We start from the raw sequence: 26,039 nt of genomic DNA on the forward strand, positions 1-26,039 counted from the left end.
GAATGTGCATGATAAACGTTATAAATGGTACATATGAAATGGTAGTTTGTGGGGTGACCATATTCTGCTAAGAAAATTGTCTGGCGCAAGTTAACTTTTGTGCTGAAGCAACTTCATAAAATTGGGCCCTAAAAATCTGTGACTAGACTGAAAGGTCTGAATTGAGCCTGACTTAGAGACCCCCCCCCCCAAAAAAAAAAAAATTAGACATCTACTTGGAAAACAAAGTGAAGTATTTTGATTGGACCTGTACTTCCTGCAGGACGTTGGGTGTGGGGGTAGGGGTCAGAAATTGGGCACACAGGGCTTCATAACGGCTTCAACAAATGGAACACCAAAATTAATTGTTTAAACATTTTAACTAATGCTACATTGTAAATAGATCGTTAAACTTTTCTTAAAACTGGTCAATCATTATTTCTCATTATTATCAATCTAACCACTGATTATAGAATGACTACAGTTAGTATTCTCATCTAGTTACTGAATCACAATTTTCGTGATTTGTGCAATGCTGTTGCCAGCTTGGTGTTAATATCCCCTTTTGGGAGTTTGCCGGGAGGATTATCTCAACAAACAAAACTGTTTCCAATAAATAAATAAATATGAAAAAAAACAGTGAGATTTATCATGTACCTTGAAAAGGATGAATCTCTTGGTGTTAAATTTGTCTCTGCCTTTACGATCCTCTAATGATAGAAACTCAATCAATTTCTTGACAAACTCTTCGCTGGAGAAACAATCATGTACTGCTCTCTCACTCTATAATGAAAGGGGGACAAGAAAATGAATGGATTAAATTACCACAAAATGATCAGATGTTTGTTTTGGGTTATAAACAACAAAGGAAACTGATGGGTTATCAGTTTCCCCTGTGGTTGATTACTTGATATTTATTACTAAAAAAACAAATCCTCTTTGGTGATCCTCTGGCAGGTTGTATCGTAAGCTTGAGTGTTATCGCTGGTAATGTGGTAGCTAACACTTGGCTTCTGACTGCCATGTCCGAACAAAGATATCGACTTAAAGGGAGACCGCCAACATAAGGCTGGATAGCTCAGTTGGTTCAAGTCCCACTCCAGTCGATTATTAAGGGAATCAATGTGTGGTGAAGAGGATTTCAACTAGTGGTTTAATCCCAGCGAGGCCTGGTTCTTGATAATTTTACCGAGACGAATTCGAGGTAAATTATCAAGAACCAGGCCTCGGCAGGTTTAAACCACTAGTTGAAAATCGATTCAACACACTTTGATTCACTTTCATAAATACCTTTTCGGTCAAAAAACATCAACGTTTTTTGGTCAAAACGTAAAATAAATGCAAAAATAATAATTTTAAAATGATTTCTTTCAACACAACACCCCTCCAGCTATGAACTGGTAAAGCCCTCTGCCGCCCTTTGGTAAACTACTCCTTATAAGGGAATGCTGTGCGCGTCGCGTGATGTGGCACAACTGTTTTAGCCGTTGCTCTCGACCAATAGGAATGAAGAAACTGTCTTATAAGAACAGGTGCAAGGTCGCGTGTCACGCCCATGAATTAACACTTTTTACCGGTCATAAACAAAGGTTTATACACATGACCCACATGACGCACTCTCCACCAATAGGAATAGCGAAACTGTCTGAGGTATTAATGAATCATGGTTCAAACCCAAAATGTTTGTATACGATTATAAGCAGAAATGCAAGTAAAGAATGAAAAAGAAACATAGAAAAGTGTGTTTTTTTCTAAATGGATAAAAATGGATTAAGAGAAGCACAGAAAATACCACTACTAATGGAACTGTTGTAGGACTTGGGACTAGGTGAGGTATTTTTAGAACTTTTCTTGCTATTTATTCTACTGCTAGTCAGCAGATTGAGAATTCATTTATAATAATAAATGAATATGCTGTGAAAAGCAAAAGTGCACACCAAGTACCTCAGATAACTCATCCACGGTCCTGTCTAATTTAGGTTGCTCACTTTCACCTGCATACACCTTCATGTCCCTTCAGATACAAAAAAGAAGAAAAGGAGTTATTCTCAAATTCTTAAACATCCTTTCTCAAGTTTATGATGGTCTTTTTGGATTTTGTGCATTGAGAGTTTAAAATAATGAAATTCAGTCACAGCTCAGTGGAATCATGTATACAATATAGCAACTGAATTAATTCATAAACTTAACTTGTGCCCAAACATCTTTACAAGTTTTAAACGGTTCAACAAATCCTGTTAACCCCTGTAAGTTTCATTAGGAATTGTCAGGCTGTTAAATTGGCCAAATGGTTTAGGTCTGATTAATTGTCTGATTTTCATGAGGCCAACCGATTGTGTCCACTTATTTTTACAAAATGATACGTCAACTCTTCCTCTGGAATGAAGAATGCACCCGAGGTCAGACAAAAAATGCATGCCTTTATCATACAAGTAAAATATAACGATTTCACTCATACAAACAAGGATAAGAAAGTAAATTTTGATTTGTAATCGACTATATCTGTGCTCAAATTACTCAGTCAAGCGTGAGCAGATAAAATAAATAATCTGAGATCAGTGTTATCAAGGTTTATTTGGGCCATATAAAAAGGGCTTAGAATGCGTAACATAAAGTCTGTGAGCTTTACTTACTTTGGCCAGGTATAAAAGCTCCAATGTGTCTTCTCCACAAAGACACATGCGTCCCACTCTTCCTGCGTTTTGGGTAACGTAGAGGAGTTGAAATGATGCCAGGCGTTGTCTGGTCTGACCCCTGGGGTTATCGTTGCCGGTGGGGTGCTACCAGATACCTTGTAGGGGTCTAATGGGATCATCTTGTGAGGGCGCTTTAGGACTTTTAAGATGGCACCAACTGCTGCAATAGCCATCTATGGAGAGATAAGAAAACACTGCATCAAATTTAACTAACACGGTGGCAGCCCCCCTTAAAATAGTACTTGCTGAGGTGCTCTATTTTTTGGGTAAAGTTATTTTAGCATGTTAGACAGATTTCCACGACTCTCCTAAAAACATTGCTCTGTGATTTTCACTTTTTTTCTCTCAACAACTTGATGACTGCCAGTAATCAAACTGAAACTTCTAAAGGTAAATTATATCTACATCTTCATATCTTCATTCAGTTAGTAGGGACTCATGTCATGGCCAAAAACTTGATCTACAAACGGTATCAAAACCCTTTAAGGATTCGTCTGCTTGTTTGTTGATCATACCTTGCGTACATGTAGAGTCTCATCAACCAGGAAGTTGACAAACAATCGGACTACTGGTGTAGGGGGTGGGGTGTCATGTCTCAGAAGCAGCTTCAACATGCCCGTCGCCATCTGAGAAAACTTCCAACGTCTGAAACACAAAGAACAAATATTCAATAATATATCCTTTCCCAATATGTAGCAAGTGGACACTTTCTGTAAATTGTTTGTTAAGTCTACTTCTTTACACTTTCTGTAAATTGTTTGTAAAGTCTACTTCTTTACACTTTCTGTAAATTGTTTGTAAAGTCAACTTCTTGGCCCAATTTCAAAGAGCTGCTGCAGCACAAAAACTGCCTGGGCACAACAAATTTATGCTTACCAGAATACAGCTATCAACCATAAAGTATTTCACATGTAGTGGTATCGTGCTTATTTTATTCCGCTTAGCAGACAGTTGTTAAGCACTATTTTTCTGCGAAATTGAACCCAGGCTACACCCCAAAGAATTTGGATAAACAAGACATACGTGAATTTCCAGCTTCCCAAAATGTTCTTCATCAGATTTGACACCGTTGAAATAAATAATTAAGACTATGTAAACTCTTATTCTTATAAGGTTAGGAAATGGAATATACTTACAAATTGCCGCGTTCTACCAGCTCCACTAACGTCGTGCACATGTTGGTGTAGATACTGCAATGAACCAAAAAACAACTTCCAAATGAATACACAAGAAGTACAACCCATGTTAGCAACCCACATGGGTTCGAATCCCACATGAGTGATATGCTTATGACTTATTTCCTGCAGGACTCTGGAAAGACTCTTAAAAACATCAAAGTATGCAGTACTGATCGCACTTGGGTGAAACCAACAATAATATTACAGAGAACTTGTTTTGTCAAAAAAGGGGTCTATCCAAGAGAAGTCATTGCAAATCTGACAAACCAATAAGTTAGCAATGACAGATTTGCAGTGATCCGTTATGACAATTTTTGTTGTCACTATAACATTGAAGACTAACTTGCCTTTATATCTTATACATCTCCTATATACCTTAGATTTTTCTCATTCAGCGCATTCAACCTGACGACTGCCTGTTCCATTTCTTCAGCAGTTGGTGCTGCAATATCTGTGGAGGGGCAACCAGACATCAGAAGCTGGCCAGCCACATCTACACATCCTTGTGACACCTGTTCACAAAAAGTTGAATACTCGTCAAATCAAGATATTGACCAATGGAACTAAAAATGGAAATTGTTCTTGTTTGTTAGGAATCCAGTGGTTTCCCCAAACAAAAAATATTTCTACGCATTGTTTGCTAAGTTCAATAACCAGAAAAAAGCGATTTTCTTTTCGAACAGACTTATGGCAGACATTTTTCAACACCTGAAACAATTCAGGATTTTTCTCAATTGTTTTGCTGCCAGCTTGACGGTACATGTAGGTGTTTATATCAATCTAGACTTTCCAGTGTGTAAGGAGGCACCTAACGTGATAAGCTTATAGATGCACACATACAAAGAGTGACACAGCGTCTTGAAAACACCCCCTTCTAGCCACACCCCTCTTACCTTATGAGTAATAGCCACCGTGTCATACACCCTGTGAATCTTCATGACAATCCCATCAATCACTTTCATGATTGACAGCTTCTCGGAGTGACCAGCTTGCACCAACGCAGTCCAGCATTTCTGCAATAGTTCCCAGTCGTGTACGCATGCCAAGGTCCCCATACTCTGAGCATGTAGTATATGCAGAGCACCCTACATGGATAGATGAAAACAAAGTAAGAGGAGCAGTCTTGACAATGATCTTGATGTGATGCCATCTCACTGATCAAATCTCTGGTGAGCTGTGGTCATTCTATTATTAATATTTAACAAAAATTATTTTACCAAGATTTCAAAAACCATACAATACAAGAAACTAAAATAATTTACTCTTAAAGTCTTAGGATAACTTGGAAAACTGTCAACCAAAATGCATTACTGATGTTGGAATGGAACAGTAGCACTGACAGATCAAGGCAAGAACTATTGGAATCAGATTACAATACAAGCCCATTCAAAGTTGGCCAAGATTAATCAAACCTAACCACTGTGACTCAAGCCTACTACAATTCAATCTTAAAATGGTACTCCATTGTGGATTGCAATTGATGAAGTAATCACATGCCAGTTGTCAACAGACCGTCTTAACCACTCGCATCGGATGATTTTAATCAAACTATTTGGAACAGACTTATGGCCAATGTTTTTTTAACGCCCGGAACAACTTACTGCCTGTTTTGTTTATGGATTTCCATTGTGTAGCATGCATAGGGCTGCACCTACTGTGGTACACAGAAAACAGGTTCTGAAAAACACCCCTTCCAACCGAGGAATGAGGAACTTCAAAACTTGCCCTCTTGGAGCCCCTTATTGAGTTGGAGAAATGGTAGACTTGGGACTTGTTACTACAAGCTGGAGATGACAGAGTGAAATCCAGATCATGACTTACCTTGAAGGTGTGATGTGAGATGTTTTCATCTTCCTTCAGCTGATCAAGCACTATAGGGATGATGTCATAGCGACTATACATCAAACGATCTATGCTGGAGAAAAGGACATTCTGGGCAGCCTTACGAACCTAAACAATAAAGATCATGGCATTTAGTGTCAGTACAGCAATGTTGTAAAAACAAAATGCTGCCTATTAATAACTAAAGATAATAAGATGACTGGGTTAAAATTGATCTGGTTCAACATTTAAAACAATAAAATTAAAAATATGTGACCCGCTCTGACGAAATGAGGATTGTCTAGTGAATTTCACTTTTGCATTTTTCATAATAATCCAATTAAGCAAGTCTTAATATTTTAAATGAACTAAAAATCAAGACCATACGACCTTCCTGTCTGAAATAATGTGGAATTTTCGACGACCTTGACGCTTAATGTTATGACGCGTTTTGGAAAAACACAAACTTCAGAAAAATTAATTTGAAAAAACGCGACGTCTCACACACACTCATTAAAATAATAATTTTTATTTGTTTACGATAATGAAAACATCAATTTTTAACCCCCCGTGGTCAGGCAAACAAAATTACCAAAATGAACAAACAACTCAACGAGAAGTAAGATTATGATGAGTAGACAATTTCAACAATAAGTTTGACAATGTTTACCTGAAATTTTAGAGCCATTTGCGTTGATATTTCCAACTTGAAATGCGAGTTTTGTTTGCGTCAAGTCAAAACATAGTAAAGACAGCTGTCACTCAGCGCACAGCATCAACCCCCACGGGTATACTCGGCTTGAAGACGAGGGAACATTCGCAATTTCCCCGTGCATGTTTCTCATGATTTTAGCGAAATTTCTCACCCAGCATGAAGTTTAACTGAAAGATTATTCCTTTAACATTCAGAATTATTTGGGTTTGGAACAATTCAACCTTGAAAAACCACGAAACAATGATGGAAATTAGACACTGTTTTCCCAACGTTTGATAAACATTCCACTGTCCACACGTCGTACGTGTAGCAAAGTTTGTGCATGGTACCCGCGCAGTGTCCGTGTGTACATTGCGTATTACCAGCGCTGCAACTGCATGGTACCCGCGCAGTGTCCGTGTGAACATTGTCGTATTACCAGCGCTGCAACGAGCTATGGCAACAAGACCGGGTCGGGTGACGGACTCTCACGCTGAATGGATAAACATACGCCTCGGTCTGTAAGCCATACTAATCTCGCGACGCGGATTTATGAATGAGAGATGTCATCGCTGATAAAACAGGGGTTGCCTTTGGTGACCTTTGAACCCCTTTCAGTGTTGACACGTGTTTTTGGTGGCTATATTTAGACAGCTCGGATCTTTGGCTTTCCAATGGTACTCTTGGTGGCGCTATGCAAGTTGTGTGAAAGGTTTTGCGACAGCGCCAAATTTGGTGTTTTCAATGAATGTTCGCTGTCTGTCCCGTGGGATTTGGAACATTTTTGGATAATTACGTCAAGAACATGGCTCAGAAATCGTCTGTTTTTACATCTTTAGTAATCTTTTGACGAAAAGGTAAGACCATAGTAAGTTTCATCAAGATTTAGGCAACCCAAAAGTGTAGAAATAAAAAAATTAAAAATTTCAATAATTTTCAATAATTTTTTTGTTATGATTATGTTCGGTGTCAAATTACACGAAATGAAATTTTACTAGACATTCCTCATTTCGTCAGAGCGGGTCACATATATAAAAACAAAACTTGACAATATTCATTCATAATTTCCTCAAATATCTCCTGCAACCACCTTTGCATAGTGAGACTTGCTTAACATTATCTGACATAGGATTTTGTATGGGCACTGAACTTTATCAAAAATAAAAAATGCAAGCTTCAATCTAGATCTCTACAGAACAAATGTGACTTTTAAGGTTTGAATGGACTGCTTTGAAACTATCAGGCCTGGAATTTCATCTTTGAGATGGCAAACATTTTACAAAGAGTATTTCCTTCGGAGAATCTTAAAGTAAATGGGAATCGCTTGACGGGGCACCAAGGCAAAGTCCAGGGGCAAAAGAGGCTATTGGTCTTTGTGGCCTCCATGTAATTCCAAGCCTGCACTCAGCCTACACGTCAGGTTGGCGTAGTGGTGTCTTTCCTTTTCTTACACCTCTAGGACCCAGGTTCGAATCATGCTGTGGCACTATGTGGATTGGGTTTTAAGTCCATAAATGACTAGGTGGGTTTTCCCTGGACTAATTCTTTGGTGTTTTTTCTCTCCCATATCTAAAATCTAAAACTAAAACTTCCTTCTCTCCATTTGGTTCTTGGCTAGTATAGTGAATAAGTTCGCTTTTCAGAGAGTCCTTGGCTTCACAACCAGAATAAATCAAATGAATAAGAGAAACAAACGAGGCCAACTCACCATACTATATCTACTCATTGACAAGTTTGTCAAGTCATGAGCAACGATCTGGTCCATCTCTGTGTACACCACTTGTCTTAGTTGTTGCTGGAGTCTTTGCTCATGTTGGAGATGTACCCGGTCAACTAGCAATGCTCGCATCAGGCTTTTATTGCCATGTAACTATCACAATCAAAACAACATTACGTTAATCATAACTAGAACTGTATAAAATGATATGTCAGCTCGGTCTGCTGATGACAGACAGAGCATACCGTTCCAAGACGTTTTGAGTCCACCAGTACAAACCACACATTATACCTGTAAAACTTTAACTTGCTTTCATATTTGTGTAAAGCAAAAGGGTAATAAATCAGATAGCAACAATAAAACACTACGGTAAAGTATATTCCTAAATTTAAAAAAATGCATGTTTTCCTTTGCCTAAGAAATATATTGTAAGAAAGCTGTATCACCAATAGACCTAAACGAGACATGTAATTGATAAAAGATGAGTTAGCTGAAAACATACCTAAAATATTGCAATTCGGGAATCCCAACCAAAGAGTTTACAAAGGTTTTATGAAAGGTTCTAAAAAGCCACTCTCTTAAAACAGTCTAGATTGTAGGATAGAAGCATGCACTAGGAAAGGAGTTCAGCCTATGTGGAACGAGGTGTTGGAATGGTGTACCATTTTTAGTTACCTTATCTCCCATGGCTTTCTTAATCATCTTGAAGTTCTTCCAGCGACTATCAAAGTTGTTCTTGAATGTGCCAGTGTACCACAACAATGTGTTGTGAATCTGTTTGAAGGACAAAAAGAACATAACTTAAATCACACTGACAAAAGTGAATAAATCTCTTGGCCGGTGACCAATTGACAACTTGCGACACTCAACCGCATCCATCCAGCTATTACCAGCCTCTGATCCAGAGGTGATATACAAAAAAACAAGATAAAAATAAAGGAAGTATGTTTCTATTAGAAAAATAAAGGACAAAGATGACAATATATCTATTGTGAGACAATTGCTGCAGAATGATCGGTCCCAGACCTTAGTCCCCTTGTAACACAGATTTCATAGCATGCAAGAATGGACAAGCTGCCACCGTTGTGGCATTGTATTTGGCTCAATGAGAGTTAAGTCCGAGTTTTCTGAAAATCAAGTTTACCATGTCAGATTATCAGCCAAGGCTTAAGTCTGGGGTCTTGCAATTCACGGCAAGTGCCTACTGATATTTACTCATAAGAGAACAAATCTTGGTGCTTCTTATGAGAACCTTTGTCATCTTATATAAGCATCTGAAAGCACACAACTGCGTGTGACAAGAGTATTTTTTCTTTCATTATTATCCAGCAACTTATTCTATGCAAATGTTGAGCTACACCAAGTGAGAAGACTGATCTTTGACAATTACCAATAGTGTCCACTGTCTTTAACTAACCACACCAATCCCATATCATCACCAACCCTGGAGTGTATCTTACCTTACAGATAAGCTGAAGTGCTTTAGTATCATCCTCGCCTGTTGCCAACATGTGTTCCAATAGATTGTGATTCATATGAATAACCTCTTCCCTAATGCCGGTGAAAGCCTTGCTAAACTCGGCCGTTCCCAACTGAAGCTGGGCTGACACCTTTTGCTCCATCACGCTCTCAACTCTGTATGGATCAAAATAAAATTATTATAAGGTGTCCTTTGCCCTCAGAGGGTGTGCAAAACCGATAGATTCCATCTGCAACAATTGTTTTGGTTATACTATGGTAATGGATTTTTTTTCTTTGGAGTCCATCTTCCACCATTATTGTGAGGAAATTGGCAATGTTAAAGCCATTGGACACTTTTGGTAAACAGTATTGTCCAAGGCCAACACGTTGTGTATCACAACTTCTAAATCCGTAATTCTCAATATCGAGAATTGATATTGTTTTAATGTTTTCTCAAAAAGTAAAGCATTTCATGGAATAATATTTCAAGAGAAGTCTTTCACCATTACCTTCTGTAAACCCTGTAAGTTATTTGTAAATTATTTTTGTATGTACCGAAAGTGTCCAATGGCTTTAAGAAAGCAGACCAACAGACGCTAACAAATTGAAAACCACAAAGTGGATCGATGACGGAAATACTGGTTAACCGCTCTCTGTGGCACATCGCACAGGATGGAAATCGCTTTACCTAGTACCAGCCTAATAAAAACCTCAAACCCAAGGCTATTTCTATCACTCTTGTTCCCCTGAGCTATGTACATGAACATGTAAATTTGTAGAAAATCACTTGATTGGTTCTCCACCATTACAAATTCACAATCTAACCGACAAACATTTCTCTTGCAGTTTGGATGACATGGCATGCAGTTTGGGTGCTAGCTGCATACTGCAGTAACAACTGAACAAACTTGAAATCCTTATGTGAAAATTGTTATCATAATAGAAGTTGCACTTACAAATTGGGTACAACGGGCTTGTTCCATCTGGGGATGATTGAGCCAGCTCCCGTAATAGCTTCATGTATTATGGTTAAACTTTGGAGAAGATGCTCTCTATGAAAGAAAAGAATAACATAAGAGAACATAAACAATTACTAAATGGACCTCAGTGGTGAGTTTGTAACTTTACTTTTAATTCCAGAAACACAAGAGTTTTACACACATTTCTGTTGGTGCGCAGGGCTTAAATATTTACAAGCACAAGTTTGTGATTTAATCAATGTCGAGTAATAAACTACATGTACAAGGAAAACTGACTACGTGAACAAAGAAGAGTTAAGAATGGAATTTGAACTTGCGACCTCCGCTAAGACTTCTCAAAAGTGTAAACCAAACAATGATATTGACAAAATGTGGAGACCACCATAAAAAGACTACAATATAGATAAGTTGGTAGATTGGCACATAAACCAGGAGGTTGAAAAATCAGATCCTGTTCTTGTAAATTTGTTCGTGTATAACCACAAACCTAACCATTTTAAGAATGACCAACATGTCGGTTGGAAATTAAGTGTTAATCGTTTGAAACTAACTGTGGAAACCTACAGGTTTACAACTCATCTCACGGACACAAATGGCCCGTGCTTTTAACTTCTGGTGGCAGTTGCACTGCTACCACTCATTACCTTGACATCTCAGCACCCTTGATGAAGTTTTGTATCTTTGTAATCTCTGGATAGTAGAACAGCTTCATTAGATCCTTGATTGCTGCTATACTGTACTCTGTTGGAAGGTGCCACTTAATATCCAGGTTGTCTATATCACCAGATGTACCCCAATCCTAGAAAGAATAAAAAGTTTGACATGCCGATTGTTAAACACTGCTTATGGTGGAAGAACACAAGAGATATATTAAGACACTTCAGGATAAGCATTAAGTCTGCATTCATAAATACGCCAGCCAGTTTTGCTATTCTTATTGGTGGAGAGCGCGTCACGTGGGGGTGTTTAAATGGTTGATAATGACCAACCAGAGCTGTTGAAAGGGTCTGGGTACTTTTTGTAGGACACGAAACACAATGTCCACATATTTACATTTAACTCACACAGTTAGAAGATACTTGATGACGTGCTGTAGTTTGTGACAAATTAGTAGAACAAGTCATGAAAATAATTTTCTATAACAAATGTTAAATTTGCATTGAGATAAAGAATATTAGTTTTTGGTTTTTAATAAAATGGTTTTCGTCTCATGCAGTAGACAAAAATTGTTTTAGCATGTAAGATTGTATTTTCTTGACATTGTTTTACTCATTTCTCAAAAACTACAGCACCTCAGCAGGTAATACTTGATGGCTTTGTAGGATGGTTAGAGTTGTTTCTTTGTTTCTACCTTTTTGTCAGACAAAGCGACTAGTATACACTATCAACAAATATTCCAACACTGTTTGCGACTCTAGCTAAAACCAAAAATCATACCCCGTCTTACCCTAATTGGTAGATACTCCGTAAATGGTCGGTCTAGTTTCCCAGGTACACTGCAATGTTCCAGTGGGTATGTAGTGCAACAAGCCTTCATTATGTGCCTCAGCAGTACACAGCCTAACTGGTAACCCTCCTTGCAGGTTAGATGTAGCGTTGAGCGTAGGACGTCTTCAAGAATTGACCGGTACTCTAGAAGTTCCTGACTTGGGCACCGAACAATCTGTAAGGAAATCAAGGTCAGGGTTTAGAGATTTTGGATCATGCCAAACCGATGTGAATTATTAGCATCCTGAGCGCGCATTTGGATCCTGGTGCTGCATACTCCAAAGCAGTTGGGGTGGTTTCAGAACAGGGGTACTATAGTGTAAAGACTGATTCTATTTCCTAGGAGAGTGAATGCGATACAAATTGTCGATGCCACAGGGCCGTTTTCACAGCAAATATTTTACAGGAGTTTAAATTATAGATTTTGGATCTTGCCAATGATATTGGAAAAGTTTGATAATGCAGCTTTTATCTTCAAGAAGGGAAAATGTCGAAACAAATTTTGCTCACAGTAAGGACAAAACAAACACAGAAACTTTCCAACCAACATTCTGAAAACTATAAAAACCACTTCTAAACATTGGCGATTCCAAGAAGACAGCAACTTTGTCCAGTGTGCGCTTGTCTCGTTTGGACACACAGGCTGTGACCAACTTTTACGCTGCCAAGTACTTACTAATAGTTATCCACATAGGACGCGGGTGCCTGACCAACATAAACTATTGGAGTAACTCAAGTAAATGGCAAAATAATGGATGACACATGACGCGTTTTCCACAAATAAAATAAGAATGTGGTAAATAAGAATAAGTATTTTGGTTGCTACCTCTGATAGAATTTGAAGATTGAACAGAAGCTGGCCGTCTAAATCCTCCTCTAGTTGAACGTCTTCAGATGAAGTAAGATTCAAGACAATGCCACTACAATGAGGGATAAACTTCCGTAATGCCATCTTCGCATTGGTCTGGAAATCAATCAAGTTAGGATTATTATTTAAGTATCTAAGAGATAAGTGCACTGGGATATTTGACAATAAACGGCTGTACATCTCATCTGAAAGACAAGGCAAAAAACTGAAACAAATCCTTAAAGGCAGTGGACACTATTAGTAAGTACTCAAAATAATTATTGGCATAAAACCTTACTTCGTAATGAGTAATGGGGAGCTGTCGTTGGTATAAAACATTGTGAGAGACGGCACCCTCTGAAGTAACGTAGTTTTCAAGAAAGAAGTAATTTTCCACGAGCTTGATTTCGAGACCTCAGAATTAGATTCTCGTAAGCATCTGAAAGCACACAACTCACACGTGTGAGAAGGGTGTTTTTTCTTTCATTATTATCTCACAACTTCGACGACCAATTGAGCTCAAATTTTCAAAGGTTTGTTATTTTATGCATGTTGAGATACACCACGTGAGAAGACTGGTCTTTGACAATTACCAATAGTGTGCAGTGTCTTTAAGGACACAAATGAATAGCTAAATATTTGAAGACATGACTAGGTGCAAAAAGAAGAGAGGGATACGACTTAAGAAGTATGAAAAATGTAAGTTGTTACCTTAGTTGCCGATCTACACATATGAGCAACCATCTTCCCGGCTATTTTAGTCTCAAGAACTTTGTTAGCGACAAAGGAGAACAACTTATCAAGAGCAACCTGTATCCAAAGAATACACAAGATAAAACGTTATCAAAGATGAACATTGGTAACAAGGTGGCTCTGTTACCAACTCTTTATCCTAATTCAGAATTGTTAAGAAAGAAACATAATAGATGTGGAAATAAAGAAACAAGCATTTTTAATAGTATGATATCCTGATAGCTTTACTGGTTTTTGATAACACCATGAGAAAACTTTTCACATAAAGAAACAAAATCAATCCACATTTAGCACTCAAAAATCAACCACAAATCCTAAGAATGCTCAGATTCAAATGGTTTAGGGTGAACAAGTATCCAAACCAGATGACTTCAAAGGGAACCCGTCTCCTTCTCATGGAGTACAGTTGTTATAGTCATTCATTCTTGGAGTATTTACCAATCTACGACTCTACAGAGATATGGTCTGCAGTATTGTTTTAAGCTTTGCATGGTGTAGAGAAATAAGAAGAAACCAGAAATAAATAGTAACTTTTGCTACATGGTTGTACCTGCAAGTTTACTATTTATTTATAGTTTTTGCTTATGGTCTGCAGTGTTGTAGCCGCGGTGGGCGGAACTAGACAGTTTTGCTGAGCCCTCTAAAGCAAAATACCCTGTGTGCAAACCAGATAAGCAATGATGGCCCCCTATCTTAACATGACGGACTAAATTGGATTTAGAGCCCACCACTGAAACTGGTCTAGCTACAACACTGATCGCCTGTTGTTGCAAGTTCACAAAGATTTACACAGCATCTCACACATCATCGAACAGCCCTTATTGATCAAGCTACCCCCTACAGTGATTATACAAACCTTAAACAGTTGAGGTGAACATTGTGATAGGACTGTATTGAAGGTGGATGTGAGACCGACGTCCACTAATTTCTCTTGGTTGTTGGCTCTGTTGGGGTTACTGTCTTGGGAGCGGATTTGCTCCATGCAACTATTCTCAATCAGACTGAAGCATCTGTAACAAATCAAAGGTTTATTGAGATGTTATCCAAGACAAAAAAGGAGAACAGTAATTCAGGTTTTGAACTTTGCTTTTGAATGGGCACGGCAACTTCTCCTGGTAGAGGGCACTACTGTTATGGGGAAAATGCATAGAGTTATATATCCTCTGCTTACCAGTTATCACGCTATTATGCCTTTTTCTTTGAATTGGGAAAAAAATAATGATGCAATATATCAACCGATGCCCTAATTATCTTCATTTGTTAATACGAAGTATGCAAACATATATTAAAACTTGATGGACATTGAAATGTTCACACCACACACCGATCTTGGATGACTTCAACTGGCCCCATTTGCATTGAATTTTTCCTATTTTCACGGCAAACAAGAAAGTATGGTTTCCCGGTGAAGCCATACATGGAAGAAACATCTGCAGTGACTACAAGTGTCCTTTGAGACTCTGTGTATGACTGTATAGCCAGCAGTTGCCTTCATTTTATTCAAAATATTTTTTTATTAAATTTTTAAAATTACCATGCAAAAAATTAAAAAAAAAAAAAAAAAATAAAAAGTGTGAATAATTACTGGCTTCAAAATCTGATTTCTATTTATTTTTTTTCTACTTTTTTTCTTAATATTTATAATAAAGCGTATTAATAAACAGTAATAATTGAATCAACAAGCTGATGTTTAAATTTTAATATAAATAATAGTATTGATACGAGGGTTACAAAATAAAAATCTCAAAAAATATTAGAAAATGATATAAGGCACATGGCTTCTTTAAGCCTCTGTATTTTTCTTTAAGAATGCTCAGCAAAACATTCAGTCACATGATTTTGATCATCATGAATTGTGAATTGAAATAGCGTTTGATGAAACTTTTTCGGTGGGCAAATATTTTTTTATGGCCTCAACATTATGACATATTTTTGTACCTTGTAGAAATACCTAAAATACCAAATGCAAATGACCAGTGGAGCATTACGTGTTTCTAAGTTTTGGTCAAAGAAGAGGAGACTCTTTGCTTGGCAAATAAAACCACACAATTTTTATCTAGGGACTGTTTACATCGCGCACAGAGAGGTAAAAGATTTGCCACGATATTAGGGACACCTCGAAAACAGGACCTCCTACGATATAAGAACTAGAGGGCACACTGGTGATGCTGCTTGCACAAACGCAACGGGACCGCAAGATGACAAGCGCGCCATTCTGTACGCACGTTGAAAGTGAAATACACGTTTGAGTTTTTTTTATTGAACGCTCACGCGGCGCTGCTTGTTCAACTTACAAAATGGCCGCACAAACACACGCTGTGAGATGGCTGTTTTGTCAACTTAGAAAATGGCCGCCTGCGCGCATGCCGGGGCGCGTATATAGGCCAGTGCGCCCTCTAGTTCTTATATATAACTCTATGGGAAAATGTAATATGTATAGGAACGTTGCAGAAGGCACAAAGTGCTTGGAGTTTATCCCTCAGTGAGTGTTTTATTTATTTAAACAAAATTGAGGTTTTCGTGACCCAGATGGCAGATCGATCTTAAACCTCAGTTTATGTATATGGTGGATTACCTTAAGTGCTTACACTGCCAGCAACTGTTTTCCTAGCTAAAACCAATTCTGAAATGTTCCTCTAAGTGTCTTGCTCTGGGACACAAGTGTCATGACTGGGATTCAAACCCACACCTTGATGACTTAACTTGAATTTGATGCACTAAACCGACCTTCCAGGACACACCATATTAGGAGAATGATTGTCTGATGTCAAATAATATGGTCCGTACTTTTCAAGCACCCTTTTCAGAGTACATAACCCATCTCTTACCGATCCATAAACATGAGTATAAAGTCTTCAAATCCTGCCGTTGCTGAGCACAGATCTCTCTCCTGCTCAGTGAGATCATTCCTCACTAAGGGAGCTTCAGAACAATCCACCAACGGCACCAAAGAGACAAATGTTGAGATGGTCTGAAACGTTATCTATAGTACACAGACAACAAGTTAAATAGGAATAATCAGATTGTCTTCAAGTGTTAGGCTAAAGAAAAGTGCACAAACAATATCCGAGTCATACTTCTGATTGATATGAAATGGATCTATTTAATAGGACTTGGGAAAGTGCTGAGTGTACATTGGTATATGTGTAAAACTAAATAATATTCTTTGCAAACTTCAAGGGTCCTGTAATTTTTGTAACACAAAAAACACAATGTCCACAGATTTACATTAAATTTACATATTTTGAAGACAATAGTAGTAGAAAGCTTCCCTTAAAGTATTACTGGCTGGGGTGCAGTATTTTTTAAGAAATAGAGTCAAATAAATAATTTTCGTCTCAGTTTAAAATGTATTTACCAGTTAGTTTACCATACATGTAACTCATGAGACGGAAACTATTTTTGTGACTTGTTCTACAAATTTCTCAACAACTACAACACCTCAACACAATGTCCACAGATTTACATTAAACTTACACAGTTTGAAGATAACGATAGTGGAAAGCTTTCGTGAAAATATTACTTGCTGAAGTACCGTAGCTTTTAAAAAATGAGTAAAACAATGGAATGAAAATAATTTTCGTCTCAGTGATCATGAGACGAAAATGATTTTATCAAGTAAAAACGTATTTTCATGACATTATTTTACTCATTTCTCAAAAACTACAGCACCTCAGCAACTAGTATTTAAGGTACGCTTTCTACTATCATTATCTTCAAATGGTGTAGTTTAATGTTAATCTGTGGACATTGTGTTTTGTGTTACAAAAAGTACCCAAATCCTTTCAGGGAAGCTTTCTACCATCATTTACTTCAACTTGTGTAAGTTAAAAAAAAGTACCCAAATCCTTTAACATCTTTCACAATTTCTGTGACCACCTACCCATGTTTATGGCAATTGATAATAAAGCAAAGGTCCCACAACACAAAGATAACAAAAGGTGTAACTATATATTATACAACATGTGGAGCACTTCACCAAAGAAATGAGCAACACTTACTGGGACTTCATACAATTGTCTTAAAATTGAGAAACTCAAAGCTCAAAAACTCACCATACACTTTGAGAAATCATTAGGGTCGATACCAGGTAGCATGGCACTAAGGATGGGAAGGAGATGACTGGGTCCCTCAGGGTAGAGCTTGCTACTAGTGAGTAGACTCTTGGAGACAGAGACCATACAGCTGACTGTAGCTACCAGCTGGTGAGGCTCAATTAGTGTATCAAGAGCTGTGTACGTCCTGAAAGTAGCCAATTGAGAATACATGAAAAAAAAATTGTCAAAATGGACTGACGTTTCGACCCTAGCAGAGTCATTTTTTAGTCAAGTTGACTGCTTCCATCACACTATGTGTGTTGTGTTGTCTTTTTGCCTTCAAGAAAGACTCTGCTAGGGTCGAAAGGTGAGGAAGTAAAATATGTTTGCATTTATACCATAGGTCATTTTGGTTGGTAAGTAGTTTGCAACAACTAACTTTATTTTCAAGAATACAACAATTCTCAAATGAATAAATTTGAGGGGAAAATTTCAGATTTAATTTGAAAGAACCCATTTGACATTCAATCAACATTCAATTTCATATTGGTCAAAAAAGGAGATAATACACCAATTAAGTACTTTTATTTAAGTCAAAGTCAATCAAGAACGGCTCAAGAAAATAATTAATGACCACTGGGTCAAAAGAAAACTTGTCATTCATACTAACTTCTCTAATAGCTGCGGGAGGACCAGCTCTGGTCTGACCTGTGCCATTTGTTGCAGAGCTATCGCAGCATCCATGCTTCCCATCTTGCTGTACATTGAGAGAAACACGGCCGCTTTGAGACACTCGACGAACGATGTGATGTCATCCTCGCTTAATTTATGAGAATCTGGGATGGGATGCTTCCACGATGGTTTCTTGAATCGCTCTCTATAATGTGTGAAAAAAAAAATAGACTGAATGGGCCTAATTTCTTAAAGGGTGTCAGCGGGTCACATATGCATGAAATAAAAAACCTGTGAAAATTTGAGCTTAATCGGTCGTTGAAGTTGCGAGTAGTAATAAAAGAAAAAAACACCCTTGTCACACTGAGTTGTGTGCTTTAAGATGCTTGATTTCGAACCCTCAAATTCTAAATCAGAGGTATCAAAATCAAAATCATGCAAAATTACCCCTCTCGAAAACTACGTCACTTCAGAGGGCACTGTTTCTCACAATGACTTATACTACCAACCTCTCCCTATTACTCGTAATCACGAAAGGTTTTATGATAATAATTATTTTGAGTAATTACCAATAGTGTCCACTGTCTTTAAAACACCCATAAAGTAAAGGTATTATTTGAAATTTCTACCCGTATGTCAGTAAGACATATTCTTAAGGCAATACCTTCGTAATCTTCTTGTGAATGCATTAGGAAGAGCCGACAGAAGCCGCTGTAACTTCATCTAAAAAAGAGAGTAAAAAATTGTCAAAGTTATCTCCAAATCATGCAGGACCTTTAGTTCGAAATGACAACAAAATGTATTGCTGTTACTATGGATATAGGTCTGCTACATGTGAACACACAAACACAGACATTCCAAGTGAAGAAAGTAACTCGTCCGTCTTAACTCTTTGTGAAATCCAACCAAGGAGGCATGAAGAAACACAACTAAACCAGGCCAACATGACCATGTATCCAACCCTCGACTCTGTGGATGAAGCGACATTAAACAGTGTTGCAGTAGGAAATGTATGGCTTTCTTACCGTGTACTTGCCAATATTTGATGGATGGAAATAGGACTCCACAGCATTGAAGAAGTTTGTAAGGTGCTCCTGACATAGCTTGGTGTTCCCCTGATTTAAATAGCAACGCAAAAAGGGGTTGTGTTAATGTATGTACCATCATTCCTCCTCATTAAACACAGGAGTACATTCAGGCATGATATTTGGTCCTTAGAACTATAGGGAAATTATATATAGTACAAGGGCTGACCTTTAATGTACATGTGGTGTATGATGTAATAGACTATTTAATCACAGTTTTTTTTCCAGATTTTTCCCAAGGGCAAAAAATCATAAATCATACTCAAGTAGGAACAATATAATGCCTGACTTTCCATTGGCATGCCTCATATGTATCTAGGCACTAAGACCATGTTGAACACCTTCATATTCTGCTACACCTTTTTTCAAATTCATAGATTCCAGGAAATGTTGAATGAAATTTTGTTTCCTTTGTATTCCCACTGTACAACCGCAATGTTTCATGCCAAGTCCATCAGTCACAATATTGTTAGTGTTAAGTCTGCTGCACTCATAGAAATAGAACCTTGTGAACGTTGTGTGTAGATATCTGTGTGTCTGTTTGAGGCAAATCGTGCAAGCCACTTTTTTTTTATGTTTGACAAACTGCAGACTTCACATCGGTTGATCAGGGCATTATTTCACAGAGCTGCTTAAGCACAAAAATTAGCTAAGCTAACCAAAACTATGCTTACCAGAGTAAGGTTACCAGCCAAACTACCATGTCACTTATGTACAATTTGTGACTGGTATCCTGCTCATTTTGGCTAGGCAGAAATTGTTAAGCAATATTTTTTTGCTTACGCAGCTCAATGAAAATGGGCCCTGGTCAGATGCCTAAAACATATCATTGTATAAAATGCATTGTATACACCAGGGGGCTCCATTCAAAGCAGCCACAAATCTTAAGAAATTATACCAAAATCCTTGGCCTACCATCATTGATACGATCCAACAAGAGGCAACCTGGATGTCATACCCTTTGCTTGCACTACCAACGATGCGCTTCTTGGATCCAACTGGCAAATTAAAGCCACGCATGAAACGCGTGAAAATCTGAAGATGAAAAAGTATAAACAAAAATATCAAAAACATCAAAAAATACGAAGTCACCGAGGAATCCTTATCGAGAGAGTTGATAGTTTGTTATTTTTGTTTACACATAATTTATTAAATCTTAACTTTAAAGAAAACTTAAATGTAATTTTTAATCCAAATGTTCATTTAGTATAGCTGCAGTCAATCATTTTTAAAAATAGTTTCCTATGACGGCCTGCTCTGAAAAAGTGAGTTTGAATCCGCTTATTTTAAAACCCCTTTTAAGACCAAGGCTTTTTGAAAAAAAAACATTGCTAATTGTGCTGATTTGGGAAAATTGTCTCTCAAGTGAACATGCTCGAGAATAAAAACAATTTCATTTTACAAAATATGTAATGAAATGTTCATTACGCGACCAAGGTATTGGACTAGACCTCTATGGGTGTAATGGTGTAAAGTGTAAAAACCATGTCACACAGGCCAACCTTTTTTCAGGCAACTGCTTATAAAGAGGACACTGCAGAAACACAAGAGACGCTCTGCTAGCAGTTGTTTATCCATAGTAAAAATTATGAGGAAACTTAAATATGAATACATTTTCTTATTGGAGATTGCCTGGAGCTGTTTGCCTGTTAATTGCCTCATTTGACAAGGCCTTAATGGAAACTGTAACAACTGACCAACTCCATACAGACCCTGGAGTTTCCGTGTTTTTCTTGCTCTTGCCATTTCAGGCAGTATGTTAGTCATCATTTCTCAAGCCTTTTAATCAAATTTGACAAAACTGACCGAAGACATTGGACCAGGAGTTCAACCCCCAAAGACTTTGTTGAAGAACAGAGAGTACGTACCTTTGCCATGAAGGGTCCCCAGTCAATGTATCCAATGTTGTCATTAGCAACCCTTGCGAAGAGCTCGACCAGTGTCTATTAGAAACACGATATTACATTCAAGGATAAAAACAACATTACATTTAAAGGCAGTGGACACTATTGGTAATTACTCAAAATAATTATTAGCATAAAACTTTACATGGTAATGACTAATCGGGAGCTGTTCATAGTATAAAACATTATCAGAAACGGCTCCCTCTGAAGTACTGAGTTTTCGAGAAAGAAGTAATTTTCCATGAATTTGATTTTGAGGTCTCGAAATCAAGCATCTGAAAGCACACAACTTCACGTGACAAAGGTGTTTTTTCTTTAATTACTATCCCGCACCTTCAACGACCAATTGAGCTCAGATTTTCACAGGTTTGTTATTTTGTGCATATGTTGAGATACACCAAGTGAGAAGACTGATCTTTGACAATTACCAATAGTGTCCAGGGTCTTTTATAGAGTCAAAATAGAAAGATAAAGCTTCTTTAATAAAATACTTAATTTTCTATGTTGATTATTGTCTTCTAAATCAAAGGATTCAGGTTCAGTTATAATTCTGACCTTCTGACCTTCAAGCCCTGCAGTCCTGTAAACCCCGGACCCCCAAACTCAAGTCTTTGTATACCTGCACAGAATCTCAAAACAACCGACTTTTTGGGGTAAGATTGACGTTGGTTGATTTGGGATACCTCCAGGCTGACTGCCTCATAACTATTATTATTAGTATTATTTCTTATTATTATTCGGCATAACAAAAGAACGAACAAAATAAAGGAATAACAAAACAAAACATTACGGACAATAAGCCAATAAGCATTTTTGAGGTATGGCGGCTGTGATACGCGCGCGTCACACGCCGCAACTGATGCCACGCTCAACCCGCGCTCACCATGTTGGTGGTCATTAGGTTTACGTGTAAACGCCACGTCGCCTAAAATGCTCACTTCACTGAATAACATACATTCTATTTCTATGGTCATTACGTACAAATTTACCACAACTTTACAGTGTTGTAGCATTGTGTCCGCCATACCTCAAAAAGGCTTATGGCACATGCCTGGAATATAAAAAGTTAACTAAATAACTATGACTTGGAAGCCTTCAAGTCCAATGCCACTGGCATTCAAGTATTGAATGAAATACTAGTCTATGATCAAGAATCAGACATCATTACTTACTTCTTCCCATGAAAAACAATTGTGTTGAGAATCCCATATACCAATCATCTCATCAAGCCACAACCTGGTAAAAAAAAAAGAACATTCTTACAATCAACCAACATGGAAACTGCTTTGACAAGAGAAAACATCTGATAACCAGTCAAGTGGGTTATTTATCACATGCTTTTGGAAGAGACGCATTTAAAAAAAAAATAAATGACTGCTACAAAAAAGAGAGCAAATGGCCACCACACTCAACTTAAATGTAAAATGTTTTCCCGTTTTTTGTATGCCAATATTGTTACCATTGCTTTTATATATTTTAATATTTATTTGGTGATAAGCACTGTATACTTTGTGCTTACCCCAGAGGCTTGTAGGAGAAAAAAACCCAGACATACTACTTGGTTGGGATTCAAACCAATGACCCCCCTAAAAATATATTAAACACTGAGCATGCCCAGTCTCGATTTCGCACGACACTAAGATTCATCTGAAGACGAGTTGCCATTGTTACCATAGTGATTTGCATCGCAACATCACACTTTACTTCTCGTCTAAGATGGCTCCGCACTTCCAGATCAATCTGAACGCTCTGTGAAATATAGCCAAGGATATTTAACATTTTCAGACTTACTTGAAACCAAACTGGTGATGTTCAGGGGGTAGGAGTGTAGGGAGGAACAGCTCCAAGCAACTTATTCCTTTACTCATCATCTCATCAAAGGGACAAAGAAGAGGCCTCCATTCATCCAGCATCTCTTGAGTACTTTCAACTGAGAAATATCTGATGGACCCAAAAAAAAGCCATACATTAAAAAAAAACTCTTCAAGGGAAAAACTAAAAAGAAGCAAGACACATTGACTCATGTGCGCATGGAATCAGCAAGATCTGATGTGTTACGTAGGTAACAGAACTGCGTTGTTTTGCAATGCTGGTTTCCCTGCTTTAGAAACAGGACACAAATTGTGAGAGGGCAAGGGCTTTACAGAAAACTTCCATTGGAAAATATTAAAGTCTATGGGAAAAAATGAAGAGGCTTCAAAGGACCAAAGGCTGAGCAATTGAGGCTGTGGCCACAGTGGCCTGTGTAAATCCAGGCCTGGTTAAGTGACACAAATGCAAGACCACTTTGAAAATGCAAAGGTGCCTTCCATACTTCTTGATCTTTTGGGAAAATTCACTGCTGATTTAACACTTTTTGTCATATAGTAAGCACACAAATTTGCTTTATGGTAAACAATTTTATACAAATCCACCTTCAGCAAAATGCTTTATAAGTTAAACCAACCAGATCAACATTTACACAGCAGAAATAATAACATTCCACTTTCACATCAGCATTAGAAAAACCTTCATTTATGACCAACCAGGAACTATATTTTAAATTGGCACATCCTGTATGCGAACTCATTTCAGTGATGAGGCATTAAGGAGGGCAATGTGGTAGCAAGGCAAACTCCCTCAAGTTTAGAAAACTATGTTGTGGAAAGTGACAAACTTGGAAACAATAGTTAAAAATGATAGGCTTCTGATGTATTTATTGTTGATACTTACGGTCTGGAAAGCTTGACCACACTCTTTAAGCTTCCTTCCAAGGTCCTAATATAATATATAAAAAAAATAAAAGATCTTGGTAAGATAGTTAAACATAACAATTGGAGTGGCTTTAACCAAGTTAGCCTGATCAGTAAAATATAGGGGAAAATATGATAAAATTAGTTTTAAAACCTACATTTTGATAGTACTTTTTATTCGTGGTCTATTTTAAATATACAGTATCTCAACCACAGACCTTGTAGATAGTAATGAGATTGATTTGACTAAACCATACTAAGCATGCTTGATGTCACATTTTGTTTTAAAATTTCACTAAATTTCAGTGAAAACAGAGATTGGAAGAGGGTACTTCTTTAATTCACAGCAGGGGAGTTCAATAGATATTATGCAATAATGCAAGGTTTAGATAAACTTACATTGTATTACTTTAATTACCACAAAACATATTCAAGTTACAATGAGATAGCTCCTAATAAACCCCATCTTTAGAGATGTTTTCTTTGGCTTTGAGCTACGTCAACTTTTTAATGTTTTTGCTTTTTAGCCAAGTGGTTCATCAATCATGCAACGAATTTGACAAAACTCAAGCAGTTACAGATGGTCTGCCTACAGGTACATTTTGAGGCAATGTGACAAAGTGGAGCGGTAGAAGTGTAGGAGAGCTGAGAAGAGCAGCGATTAAAAGAGAACAGGTGATGACAGCGACTCCAAGAGAGCGCCCCCATTACAATTTGAGGACGAGGCAGCCATGGACGTACATGTTAAGTGTTTGCCGAGTGATGACGAAGCATGCTGCACAAGGTATTTACACATAGCTGTACAATACAATCAATAACAAAGTGCAGATAGTTGACATTACACAACACTGTGTGGAGTCAAATGGGATCTATGTATTATCAATTCTTTATCAATAGTATACCCTTTACCTTGGGGTCCACTCCAGACCCAAAATCTCATACTGTGAACACAAGATTCGCTCCAACAATTGGTATAAAGGTTTCCATGGCAACACCAGATCATCTCTTGAAAGCAGCTTACTCTTTCTAAATTGAAATAAAGAAATGTATTTTTTGTGATAATAGGCCAGCTCATATGCTAAGTAAAAATGAGAGGGAAAATTATATCCAATAAAATCATGTTTTCCTACTCTGGTTATTGGAGGTTAATTTGTTAAGTTAATGAGTGTGTTCAGTGAGAGTCAGTGAGAGTTAGTTAGACCTTGTGAAACTGTACGTCATAACTTAAAATGTATTTTTGACAACTTTTTTAAGTCATCTAATAACATCCCAAAAAATGCACAAAAAGCTCAGAAAGTTTGTTTACTTTTTCATTGGCAGTTTCTCTATCTGTATTCTTCATAAACTCTGAAAGAAGTTTTTATTTTTTACCATTTAACAATTGTACTCTTCACAAAAGTATGAGATTATCTTTTGATTTAAAACATTGTAAATCCAATTTTTGTTTTTTAACCCAAATATGTATCGAGTTCAGCAAAACGATCCCCTACAATGGCAAAACCTTTTACATTTCCAGTTGAGTATAGACCACATGGGTTTCATTTTGTGTTCAGATTTTTTTTAAACCAAGTATCGAGTATGAACTCTGAGTACGGATTTTTAGTATGAGTACGTTACGTCCAGTACACGTACAAACACCATCAATCCAGTACTCCAGTACGAGTACTGAGTACTTCTACTTCAAAACCAATACTTCCTTTTTGTAATTGAACTTACTTCAGAAGCCAAGTCAGGGAGCGAGCGAATTTGTCGAGAAGTGCAAGCTCCAAATCTGGCATAATAATGAGCTCAAAGAGCAGCTTGATCAGTATCACATGATCTTCCTTGGAGAATTTATGTCCATACAAATTGATGTACCTGCAGAAATGTAAGTTTCAAAGAAAAAAAGTTAAACAAATAACCAATGCACCTACACAATAATCATATTTATGTACATTCAGGTCTGGCAAATTGTAATGAGGTTGATTGCTGCAGCTGATTCGCAAACAAATTCCA

General features: G+C 37.5%; 1 protein-coding gene across 1 annotated transcript in view; it reads right to left on the bottom strand.

The window, feature by feature from the left end:
- The window catches only part of LOC139933771 (proteasome activator complex subunit 4-like), a 42,424-nt gene that overhangs the window by 14,347 nt on the left and 2,038 nt on the right, over positions 1-26,039 (bottom strand). Inside the window, exons 2-30 of the mRNA XM_071927977.1 lie at positions 25,761-25,901; positions 24,954-25,070; positions 24,025-24,069; positions 23,104-23,253; positions 22,485-22,548; positions 21,277-21,351; positions 20,324-20,443; positions 19,349-19,438; positions 18,988-19,046; positions 18,322-18,528; positions 17,670-17,856; positions 16,443-16,597; positions 14,471-14,624; positions 13,573-13,671; positions 12,841-12,978; positions 11,974-12,189; positions 11,171-11,325; positions 10,503-10,598; positions 9,546-9,720; positions 8,761-8,859; positions 8,077-8,238; positions 5,675-5,803; positions 4,747-4,938; positions 4,229-4,365; positions 3,812-3,865; positions 3,191-3,320; positions 2,613-2,848; positions 1,924-1,993; positions 637-762 (exon numbers count right to left, since the gene is read on the bottom strand). Coding sequence (XP_071784078.1) covers positions 637-762; positions 1,924-1,993; positions 2,613-2,848; positions 3,191-3,320; positions 3,812-3,865; positions 4,229-4,365; positions 4,747-4,938; positions 5,675-5,803; positions 8,077-8,238; positions 8,761-8,859; positions 9,546-9,720; positions 10,503-10,598; positions 11,171-11,325; positions 11,974-12,189; positions 12,841-12,978; positions 13,573-13,671; positions 14,471-14,624; positions 16,443-16,597; positions 17,670-17,856; positions 18,322-18,528; positions 18,988-19,046; positions 19,349-19,438; positions 20,324-20,443; positions 21,277-21,351; positions 22,485-22,548; positions 23,104-23,253; positions 24,025-24,069; positions 24,954-25,070; positions 25,761-25,901 — 3,778 coding nt within the window. The remainder of the gene's footprint in view (positions 1-636; positions 763-1,923; positions 1,994-2,612; positions 2,849-3,190; positions 3,321-3,811; positions 3,866-4,228; positions 4,366-4,746; positions 4,939-5,674; positions 5,804-8,076; positions 8,239-8,760; positions 8,860-9,545; positions 9,721-10,502; positions 10,599-11,170; positions 11,326-11,973; positions 12,190-12,840; positions 12,979-13,572; positions 13,672-14,470; positions 14,625-16,442; positions 16,598-17,669; positions 17,857-18,321; positions 18,529-18,987; positions 19,047-19,348; positions 19,439-20,323; positions 20,444-21,276; positions 21,352-22,484; positions 22,549-23,103; positions 23,254-24,024; positions 24,070-24,953; positions 25,071-25,760; positions 25,902-26,039) is intronic.

Source organism: Asterias amurensis, chromosome 1, assembly GCF_032118995.1.
Source record: "Asterias amurensis chromosome 1, ASM3211899v1".
Taxonomy (NCBI): Eukaryota; Metazoa; Echinodermata; class Asteroidea; order Forcipulatida; family Asteriidae; genus Asterias; species Asterias amurensis.